Source organism: Falco biarmicus, chromosome 15 (assembly GCF_023638135.1).
Source record: "Falco biarmicus isolate bFalBia1 chromosome 15, bFalBia1.pri, whole genome shotgun sequence".
Lineage (NCBI taxonomy): Eukaryota > Metazoa > Chordata > Aves > Falconiformes > Falconidae > Falco > Falco biarmicus.
In genome coordinates this window covers 6,364,155-6,376,207 of record NC_079302.1, presented here as the reverse complement: position 1 = coordinate 6,376,207, position 12,053 = coordinate 6,364,155, and the positions used below count along the sequence as shown (strand labels likewise).

Here is a 12,053-nt window from a genome sequence, read left to right as displayed (position 1 = left end):
CCCGTGGGTGCCAGCCTTTTCGCCCTTCCTGGTTTGGAGTTAGGTTTGTATGGATGTGTTCTCTTCCATCTCTGTCAAACCTAGGGTATCCCATTGAGTTCATCAGGGAATCAGCGTGGCCACATATTTTCTTCACACAGTGAGAGAAACGCCCTAATTCTCCACTTGCTCCCACTCTCCTCTGAATCTTTGCTCCTCGCAAAGTCCCTCCTTTCCATCCAGCCTCTTCTGGGAACCTCCTACATCAGAAGTTCTCTCTGATTCCCTTCATTTTAGCAATAATCCACTTTCCCATTCACTAACTCTACTGAAATACAAACTAAAGTATTTTAGGGACCAGGAACTTTGGCACATACTCTATGCTTCCAACAAGCAATGCCATAAGATACTACCTGCTACTTCATCTCTGACACTGATCCAGCTACAGCCTTCATCTGTATCGTACTGGAGAGGAGTCTGCGATACACAGTAGTGAGGGGTCTTCCGTCCATAGAAGCTCTCTCCGATTTGAATAACTTCTCCTGATCCGCACTGTACAGTGGCATTGTTATTTTCACAAGCAATGCTCTGACCAGATTCTAATAGGAGAGAAAAAAATATTTCTGAAAAATCCTGCTACAGTTGTGAATAACCATTTTTTTAGTTTCCATTTCTTCTCTTTTCCCTTTTAAGCTGAACAATTAATAAAATAAAATTTAAAAAAGAACAAAGAATAAAATATTTTCCCTTTTTTAAAATCCAAAGTAATAGATTTCTGGTTTTTACTGCTTTAAACAAAAATTTGAGAATATTTTTTTAAAATAAAAAATTTTGAATTAAAAAAATAAGCTTTTTTTTTTTAGGAAAATGCTTAGCATTTATTTGATCTGCAGTACTGGAAGGTTTAAAGTTACTCCTTGCTTCCAAAAGAGCCTTCTGGCAGTGTGTGATTTGCATGATGTTCAGGTAATTGCTCTGGAGAATAGTTTGCATATTAAGTATGGGACCTGTTCCCATTTCTGCTACAGAGACACCTTTGTTCCTGTGTGATATTCGACTGACTTCATTCAGCAGGACTGCTCAAATGAGTAAGGTCATATCTCTAAATGTGTACACCTCATTCTTTGATTAATCTGGGACAGTTAATTATCTTTCAGAATTCTTAGTATCCTGTAGTAATCAGGATACTTAATACCCTGAAGAGAAGGATGCAAAAGACTGCTGTCTTTTGGGAGTGTTGCAAAAGAATGTTTTTGTTTCAGCTGTCTCAGGTTTAAATACATTGTCCTCCAGTTGCTGTTTTGATCGTTCCCCTTAAGTAATTTGATTAACAGTGCCAATGTGTGCACACTGCAGTAATTGTGTGCTATTGTTATTTAAAGGCTAAATCTAAGCCTGGCTGTAACTATAGCAACATGATCAGTTTACAGATTAGAGCTCTCTAAATAAGCCTGAAAAATAATTTGTTGTTAAATTCTAATACAGACTATCATCTTGTGCAAATTTTTTTTTGTTCTAGAAATAATAAGAAATAATAATAAGGAAAGATTTTATTTGTGTCGAGAAACACAGATAACCAGGATAGATGGCCAAAGAAAGGATGAAGACAGAACACTCTGGTTAGTGGTTTGTACAGATAGACCTAGTTCATAGATCAAGTAGACAAGTTATCAGGAATGAGAGATATTAAATTCAACTAGTGGTACTATTTGGAGGTACCAACACATTTAATTTGAAGTTTCAAACTGAACCGTTACTGCAAACCAAGCCTCACAGTAGCTGTGTGTGAAGGTGTTAAGTATCACTATGCCCATTTTACAGAGACAAACTGAAGCACACTCAGGCTGTGGGAAGTTCCAGGCATTCAACACCTAGAGAAACTTTTTCTTTGGGATATTGGATCTAATTCCTTGCATGCACACGCAAAGCTGCTAAAAGTGGAGTCCACTCTGTTACCGAAATATGTATGTTTATTAATGGACATGGGCTGTAGATACTGAAAACAAGGCTATAGTTGCCTCAATCCTGGGTAATGAAGTGATGGATGTGGTGTAGGACATTGTTTTTCATTAATGCAAACGCTCTTTGAATTTAATAGTCTTTAAGTCAGATCCTATGATAACAGATGATAATTTCCCTATAAACAGACATTTGTCTACTGTGGTTGTAATGGAAAAATAATTTTAGTCTGTTTTTGCAAGGAAAATAAGCATAAGGGTTTGTGCTGTCTGCCAATTTCATCTCCCCCAATCATTTTTAATGTTAGTCATCTTCAGCCAGATTTGATGTATAGATATAAAATTCAAAACACCCTAAAATTCCATGAAAATCAATAGCTAGGTAGAAGAGAAGGAGCTACATCAGTGCCTCCATTAGGAGTAGGGATTACAACCTGATGTTTATCTGTTCCATGGTGTGGGATTCAACTGGCCAGCACATAAATCTGGAGCTCTGGAGCACCTGCAGGACTGCCGGGGAGGGAGCTGAGGGAGTGAGAAGTATTTGCAGAGGTGCGACATGCTGGGGAGATGGGAGTGAACTGGGAGTGCTGAGGAGGAAGGTAGGGAGGGGATGTGGAACAGAAAATCAGGACAGGAAACAAAATGTTATTAGTTTTGCTGATTGCTGGAATGACTTGTTAATTATGTCAGAAGTAGTACAGTACTGGACCAAGGCAGCAGCAATTCTAGGGTTTGTGGAAACCTGTACCTGCATACTGGATTCAAAGACTTTTTGTATTAGTGAGTCTACAGCCAAACTGTCCGTCCGGCGCTTATGACCTTTATTCTAGTTACAGTTTAAAATGCCTGGCTGGTGTGCAAAGTACAAGAAACACAAATTCCCCTCGTATCTATATGTTGAATGAGGTGATATTGCCAGCATTTCTTTCCAGGACTGTTTGTTCCAAGTCACAATGTAAGGGACACAATGTCTGAAGAGTTTCTGTCTGAGCACTAAAATGCCACCAGGTAGTACAGGTTCTTGTCTGCTTCTTTACCTGGGGAAGCCCTCAAACTTCACCTCATGGAAGGGTTTGAGAAGAAACAAGAAAGACTTGCTCTCACTTTTGCTTACTCCAGGCTGCTAGGAGTGGTGTCTCTTGGAAGCTTGGCTGTATTTTTGCTTCAGTTACAGATGGAAATTATTTTGGCACGTATTTCTGATTAAGAGTATTTTTATAGGGCAGTTATGCAGTTCTCATCTAGCTCAGGTACTATGGTGTTGTGAGAGTTTATTCTTGCAACCATGCTATGGGAGGCACTACTCAAATTTAAACTAGCTAGCTTATGTCCACTGTAGACATGGACTGCTACTCATTTAGGTTCACCCTCAGATCCGTTTCTATTTTGCTAGACCTCTATTGGGAACCTGGACCTTGATGGCTAGTTTGAGCACCTACATCTCCCAGTGATTTCAGGATTCTTCCGTTCTTTAGATCAGATCTTATATCAGCACACTAGAAAAGGAGTACCTGCTGGGGTTATATGGCCTTTTGCTTGTTCACTTTTAATAAGCTTGATTAAGTTATTTTGCAGCCACTTTGAAAGCAACCAGGCAATTTATGGACAGTTGTGAATATGGCATGCTCACTTCTCAGTTTCAGCTATTGTGTATCTTACCAAACTCGCAAATGAAGTCAAATTCCTGGCTGCAATTTTCAGTCACACCCCACTGATACTTGGCATTCTTCAGGATGTACCCACATGTGGATGAGAAGGTAGATGGCTGATCCTTGTACCAGTTACTGTAGCTTATATTTGAAGTGTCCAGCCAAATCATCAACCCTGTGAACAAAGCAATTGTGTCCCCAGTGTTTATTTTCAACTGTAATACAATTACAGAGCCAAAGCCTGCAGAGCAGGACTGTAGCCCTGCTCCTGCTGAAGCAGAGGTGGTTTAGTCTGAATAGGGATCTTCAATTATGTTTTATATTTAACTTGATATAATCATTAAAAGAGACACTACCCCTTCCCCTTGTGCTCCCAACCTCAAGATTCCACCATTTCCCTTGCATCAGATCTTGCAGCATTTCCTAGTGTGATGAATTGTCTCAGCTTGCTCTTCCACTGGAGACCTAACCCAGCACATTTTTTTCACTGGGTCAGCAAGCTGTTCTAATTCACCATGCATTCACACAGCTACAAGATCCAATGGAAAGGGTGACAACAGGCAACTGGGAAGTGAACCAGGCAATTTAAACTTCTTAATATAAATCTGAAGTTACAGCAACAAAAGACAGTAGCTTTTCAGCAGATGTCTACAGAGAAACTAACTGTGTTTGTTACCATGTCAAGTAAGCATCATGGGCTGATACAGTTTTCAAGAAGACATGATTTCAAAATCACCTACCGTCAGTAGTTTGATTCAGCAAGGAGTTTGAGATCAGTCCTATCCACCATTCCTGATCCTCAGCAATATGTTTTTGCAAGAACTCTTGAGTTTCCTCAGTTTCAATAAAGACAAGGTGCCCTCCTCCTCTCTCACACCAGCTCTGGGCACTTGTGAAGGTACGCTGGAGTCTAACAAACTCATAGCATGAATGGTTGAAAGCTACCTGGTACTCTGAGCAAAGGGTCCCTTCATCAACGGTTGCATCGTCCACAGCCAAACATCCTGCAAGAGAAATTAGAACTGCGATCCCAAGCCACATTCTCAGCTCAGTGCCCTGTGTGGCACTCATCTTGCTTATCAAATCACCAGTCTTTCCCCTGCCTTCTTCCAAAGCTTGAGATCTCGTGCTTGTCATGTCATCAGCATTTCTCCTTCCTCCTTGCTGCTTGCAACAACAGCAGCGATAGAACATGGAACAGATTGCTTCTAATATATAAAGGCAATTGTGTCTGAGGATACACACAACAAGTGCAATGGCCATTGTAAGGCCCATTGTGTAAATATCTCATTCCATGTGAAGTCAGTTTGAAGACAAGACATCAGAGTATTGCTTTTCTCATGAGCAGAGAAGATAAAGTTGATAGATGCTGCTGTTGAACACATGGGAAAGTGAGATAAGGCTCCTACATCAAAGGCATCATTGTGTGAACATTAAAGCTGGAGGTCTTTACAACAACAGAGATACAATAGTAAGAATGAGAGGAGAATTAGGGAAATGAGAAACACAAAGAGTTACGAGACGGGAAAACACACAGTGCTCCTCTAGATATATTTTATTGTTTTGGATTGCTTTATTTGTAATAATAGTTGTTTGTTGTGCTTCTTTTGGATGCTAATGCAATGTCTAATTATCATATCATATTCCTACTGCCCACCTGTTTACACACACACAGGTTAATCTCAGCTGTTCCAAGTAAGCTTCATTTTGGGTGAAATGCTCCCATCATCCCTTACAAGCTAAGCTGCTTAACTGTATAGAGCTACAGTATTTATACCTGCTAGGAGGTAGAGGAGGCCAGAAGTTAAAACTGTGATTTAGAAAAGATGAAAGTATTGCCTTAATCATCAAAACTACTTAGGAGCCCTATGTGCACATTCCAAAGGCTGCTGATGGACTTTGGGAAGCCAGCCCAGCAATACTTAGGAGCTGAAATCCCAAAGTGCTTCTGAACTTCCTTACAAAAAGATACCCGTCAGGTTTACAAGGCCACTGGATTAGCAGAAATAGAGTATAAATAAGGATCTTTAGCTATTGTGATCCCCCTGTCTTTGGCATTAACACCACTGAATTTGAGGCAATTATTAATTTATAGCACCATAACCTGATGCTGAAAGAACATGCACTCATATTTAGACATGGATCAGTGAGCCAGCTCCTCATCACAGAGGTGCAGGAAGCAGTGATGTTTGGTGGAATTCCCACATTCCAGAAATGCCACCTGGATTGTGCCGTTGAGCTGAAGGTAGTGCACATACCACGCAGTATGCCTGCCCAGCTCTAACTCTAAAGCTTTCTTGCAAACTGAAGTATGCATCCAGTAAACATTTAAGAGTGATCTTCAGTCCCAAGACCTTTCTGGACCTGCGGTTCATAGTCACCCTGCCCAGCTGGATAAAGCAGAACTGTGATCAGGGGGTTTGAGATAAAGGCCATGGAAAGTGTTTAATGGGTAGGACAATTGTGGAGGAGGAGAGGAAAGGGGAAGAAAATGCACTGTGATGGAGGGACAGACACTATGCTGGATATCTCTTTTCCCATTACACTTGAAAAGCAAGACTTGCCGCAGCTATGGAGCCCTTGGAGCAGATCCCACATTAATTTATGACTGATTAACAGAGAGGGCTTATGCAGCAGCTGAGATGTGAATATTCAGACTGGGTTTCCTACCTCAGGAGAAGTCCAATCCATATTCTGATTAGCTGATGGATCTGGCCCAGTCAGTGCCCAGACACCCATCCCCTTCCTGGAAAAGACCATATAACTTTGATTATCAGCTGGTTATGTCAAGGATGTCTGCAAATTAGGAGTCCTTTTTGGGCCTACATACAAAACTTCATAGGCTTTGGCCTGGGAACCCCCAACCGAACTGTTTTGTATTCAAGCTACTGCAAAAGTCAGAGCTGAGGGCAGCTGCTGTTCAGTTAGTTGGCCACTGTACATCTTCGTGACATTTCCTTCAGATTCCTTGCTTCTTCCTGACTTGCCAGGCTTTGCAGAAGCTGGCAGCCAGCCCTCCCATTTTGTTCTTTTAGATATGAGAAACACAGCCTGTTTCTAAAAACATAGGTGTAGCAAAGGAGATGGTAGTTAAATGTATCTGGCTTAGTGATACAGACTGTGCATTTCCAGTAGGTGCCGTTGAGTCACATTTGTGATGAATGGATTCTGTAGCATTGTCCAGTTCTCCCTATGCAACTGGAAATTTGACTACATGAACATACTGCTAAAAACGCCAGAGCTGGAGATGCCACAGGCTATCCTCTGTGAATCTCCTCCAAAGCCATTGAAATTAATGGAAGTCTTGTCTTTGGCTTTGACGGATTTTGAAACAGGCCCTAAAAAAGAACAAATAATGTTTGGAAATGTCTACAAATAAAGCCAAGATCTCCAAGTGAGTCTACTGTTGGCAATTTCTACAGCAGTGTGAATTTTTTTCCTAATCTACGGTTGCTATAAGTAACTCTTCAGCTGCCTGCAGCAGATGGGGAATGGAAGAAAGACAGTTTCCCTCTTCTGCAGTTTGTTGACTTCATATATTTTAGTGCCAGTAAAGCAGTCTGTCAGTTTATTCTGTTTACCACAAGGAAGAGAAAAGCATTTACAGAAAAGAAAATACTGCTTTAAAAGCATCAAAATTAGCCACTGTGGTCCTGAGGAACAGATAAAGTTTCTGAAAGCCCTTTTCACTCGTAAGTGAAAAATGGCTTGATTTCAAATAAACAGTGCTCCTTGAATTTACCATGTTGTAAGAAACATGCCTTTTGTATTCTTCCTCAACAGAAAGGCCTTTTTTAAAAATAGCTTTCTTATGCCAGAAGTCTGTATGGAAGCTTCACAATATAATGGTTTTGTGAGGTTTTTGTGGGTTTGTTTTTGGGGTTGGTTTTTTTTTTTTTTTCTATTTGCCTTTGTATAGCTTGCTGAATTTAAATAATTTAAATAGTTTAAGAAATTACTTAAATAGTCACGTGTGCTGGTGTGCAAGAGACAAAATGGTACACCTTGCTGTATACTCTCATCTTGCATGTTTCAAAAGGCAGTCATGGAAGTGCTTAATTAAACCTCTGTCTTTGCTTCAAGGGGGTGGCTGGAAATTACACTAAGTTCTCCTCTTCTGACTGAGCATGGGAGTGTAACTGACCTCTAACAGGTATTGTAAAGCTACTCCAGGAACTTCAGGGAAGCATCACGGAAAATGTCAGTTGTATAGATTTTGGATACACCAAAACCATTCACTTGCTGGTTTTTGTTTGCCTTTTGCACAGTTCTGAAGAACTGAGGCTGGCTCAGAAAAGTCTTTATATAAGCACTGTTCTGAAGGAACTGTGACCCCTTTGCATATAGCCAAAAATTGTTAATCCTTGTTCAGTTACAGCTGTCTGCCTGAAAGGCTCATGGAGCAACCACCCCTACAGCACGTGTTACGTACCAGTGACTTGAACTAAAACATATTCACCAGCTAAAATAAGGCTTGCGAGGCAATTGTGCTTTGCAAGCTTTGACCAGAAATTCGTGACAAAGCTTTCTCAATATTTTCACACCCTCACTCCAAGCTGCGATAAAGCTATGAATAACTCCTTTGTTTGCGAACTCTCTTGCATCTGTGGGAATAAGTCTTTCATTTTTCGCAGAAATGTTTTAGGGGACCCTACAGATCTCTTAGAGTCCTAACTTGCCCTTAGGAGTTACATCAGATGGTGGCCATCAAGAGAAACTTTCTTAAGAAAAGCATTGCGCTATATGAAACATCACAAAAAACAATGATGAGTGATTTATTCCTGGTTTTCAAATGGATCCTTAAAGGTTTATTATTTTTTTGTTGTTGTTGTGGGAAGTAGAAGCTATTGAGGTGAAAGAAATCTGAAACGTATTTTCTTTACAATGTTGAAAAGGTGAAGAAATGTTTAAAAAAAATGGTGGTCTACACCTTGATTCAGTAAGGGAACCTTCTAGGTGATGTTCACCACTCCTGAAATTGAACTCCTTAAAACCAGCTCAGTTTTGGTAGCCAAACCTCAAAGTACTCATAATCATTAATTCATTTTTTAAAAATCTAACCTTATATATGTAAATGATAGGACATTTGGAAAGTTTAGCTTTATATGCCTAAATTCTTATAGAATGGGAGACAAGCGCACACAATGCTTATCTAACAACACTGGTAGGCTTACCTTGACACCTTTGCAAATCAGCCTTTCATGCCCCTAATTAGGCACCAAGCACTAGGTTGCAATTTTTGAAAAATACAAGCCTGAATGCTTGTTCAACATAACCAATAGCTCTATAGTTCAGGGTTCCCTGTATCCAACTGCAAATTTCTCCATGACCAGCTGCTGCTATTAGGAAAACATGGCTCATTCATAAGACTTTTCTATTTCTGAACTTTGGTGTCCCAGAGAAAAGTCTGTTCCAGAGTTTCACTGGGCTATTGGAGAGCTGGGTGTGCAGACAAGGAGGAGAGGTATGGTGCCACTACTGACTTCAGGGTGGTCCTGATTTGTACCCTAGTACAGATCACAGCTGCGTCATGACAGCCTAATAACATCCTGTGATTCAAAAGGCATTGCAGCACAGCAGAATAGCTTGACAGTCTTTGACAGAGGCCAGAAAGTATTAGATTTGAAGAGTTAAGGAAGTGAAGAGCTGCCAATGGGAAGGAATAAATCACACACCCATTCATTTTGGCTGTTGTTCATTTGCCTTGAGGAGGAGCAAGTAAATTTACTCTCTATAGGAGGATATTACCATCTTTACATTCCTGAATATTACTGAATGTAACGTATAGATTTTATCAGGAACAGAAATATATCTCTGTTCTATGAATTGAGTAATCACATAAATGGAAAATTGATTTATATTACTTTGGATTTGAGGTAGTAAAAAGATTATTTTCAGGAGTCATTAACGTGAGACAAGATCATGAGTGATCCATTTTGGTGTGTCATGTACCCTTCCGCAGTGTGCAGAAAAAGGGTACATGTACCCTTCTGCCTCTTGAAAAGACCTGTTCCATTATTACCCGCATAGGCAGGAGGTACTGAGTACTGAGCAGACTATCCAGAAAGGGATGGAAGTACATCTACATCTCCCATCTCTCCAGCTGGCTTTAAAAAAAGTTCAGCTGCCAATTGGTTTAAGAAGGTGGGTCACATGCACGCTTCCTTCCTTGCTGCTCCCTCCTAGGCTGCTTGTCCTGATAGTGAGACTCAGTTATTTGCTGACTGAAAAGGGTTTGGTTTTGTTGTTGCTCTACTGTCTAATTTTCCATGTGGCAACACAGTGAACTTACCAGTGAGCCCTGCCAAGCTGCAATTTTGATGTTATCTTGTTTAGAAACACAGGGAAAACAATTCTTATCTTTACAGGGTACAATAATTAAACTAGACATTGATACCTGACGTGATGGGGTCAGGATAAAGATAAGTAGGAATACATTCAGGAGTTGCTGGTTTGGACATAATTTCTGTTTATGGGATGTATATGGTTACCTTCTGGCACAAACATTGCCCAGATAAGTCCTTGAGGATCTTCTCTTAGGAACTGTCCCTTCAGAAGCATCTAATATTGCCTTTGGGCTTGTAGCTTGACTTTCCTCACCTGCCGCACAGTTGATGCCTCAATACCTCCCTCTTTCTTCTCTAGTTCCTATGTTTTATTGCCTTCCACAGCAGAACTTTGACTGTTGTAAAGAAGAGGATATACACCCCATAAGAACTTTAATCAAGCTAGGGTTATTGATGGCTAGGGTTACCCTTGAATCCACATAGAAAGTAGCAGAACTGGCTGAAGCATCTGCTGACACCTTGTGTTGTTGTGATTACGACTAAGTGGCACAATTTAGATGTGCTGTTGCCTTAATATCTTAAGAGATACTGTTCTGAGGGTGAAAGGTACCTTCTTGGGGTGAAACATCAAGTGGTAGGTACAAATGAACTGAACTTTTCCTACCACGCACAGAGGGACAAAAAGAAAATTCCTTGGATCTGAATCTACAGCCATCACAATTCCACTGGTGTCTGCAGTCACTCCAGATTTCCATAGGCATAAGACTGTCCAGTTTTCTTAGGCAGTCCAGCTTCCACCTCTTGTTTATGCCATTTCATTTTCTTACACATTTTTCTTTTGCTTGTTATGAGCTGTTTCTGAGCTTACAGGACATGAAAACAGAGAGAAAAAAAGCTGTGTAACAAGTTGTTTTCATTATTAATGTCTCTTATCAGTAGAGACAACAAACTTACAAAAGAGATCAGCTTCGCAATCCCCATAATGAGAAGACTGGAGGTCCAGCAGTGTCTGTTCAGGAGCACTGCTTCTGTGTTCAGCACTCTACGCTCAGATGCCACCTGATTAAAACCAGAAAACAGTTCTTTATACTTTCCTTTTATGTTCTCCCAAAGGTGTACAGTAGGCTAAAAGGTGGGACAATGTGTAGCACCACTAACTTCTGTTACTGTAAATGTCTGTAACACCATTTCTACACCTTCAGTCATGCAAGTGAATGCCAACCTTCACGTTGTCATTCTGCCCACTTGAAAACATACTACTGAACCGTATAACATAAATATTAAAACATGTAAATAGTCTTGGGATGTTGAAAGGTGTAGATGAGGTCATAAAAGTCTTATAGTGAGGAAGTTTATGGGGGTAGTGGCTGTTTACTTGTTTGAATGTCTAGTGTTTAAATGTTTGGGCATTTAAATGCTTGGGCATTATGATCAAGTTCAGTCTGGCTGGGTACTAGTATGAGTTATATAGGCTACCATTTCTGCGCCTCAGCGCTTGAAGAGTTTTAATACAAAATTGCATTATATTTTTGTTTAAATAAACAAATTAGTCTTTCTGGTGATATGTATTAAAAACATGACTGTATGTTGTGGTTTAGCCCTGGCCAGTGACCAAGTCCCAGGCAGCCACTCACTCACTCACTCCCCCCACAGTGGGATGGGGGAGAGGGTTGGAGGAATAAGAGTGAGAAAACTCGTGGGTTGAGATGAAGACAGCTTAACAGGGAAAGCAAAAGCCACGCACGCAAGCGAAGCCAAACAAGGAATTCATTCACCGCTTCCCATGGGCAGGCAGGTGCTCAGCCACCCCCAGGAAAGCCGGGCTCCATCACGTGTCACGGTGACTTGGGAAGACAGACACCCCAATGCCGAACGTCCCCCCTGCCTCCTCCTTCCCCCAGCTTGTATATACTCAGCTTGACGTCATATGGTATGGAACAGCCCTTTGGCCAGTTCAGCTCTCCTGGCTGTGTCCCCTCCCAACGTCCCGTGCCCAAGAAACTGCAAAGTCCTTCACTTACTATAAACATCACCCAGCAACAACCAAAGCCATCAGCTGCTGTCAGCGTTGTTCTCACACCAAATCCCAAACACAGAGCCACACCAGCTGCTAAGGAGGAAATTAACTCTGTTCCAGCTGAAACCAGGAAAAGTACACTGTGCATCCCTTGAATAAC

At 40.9% G+C, this 12,053-nt stretch overlaps 1 protein-coding gene across 1 annotated transcript in view; it reads right to left on the bottom strand.

Moving 5' to 3' along the window:
• The window catches only part of PKD1L3 (polycystin 1 like 3, transient receptor potential channel interacting), a 41,690-nt gene extending 36,826 nt beyond the window's left edge, over nucleotides 1-4,864 (bottom strand). The window contains 3 exon segments of the mRNA XM_056361118.1: nucleotides 393-578; nucleotides 3,600-3,764; nucleotides 4,330-4,864. Of these exon segments, the coding sequence (XP_056217093.1) occupies nucleotides 393-578; nucleotides 3,600-3,764; nucleotides 4,330-4,864 (886 nt within the window).
• Nucleotides 4,865-12,053: the final 7,189 nt, after the last annotated feature.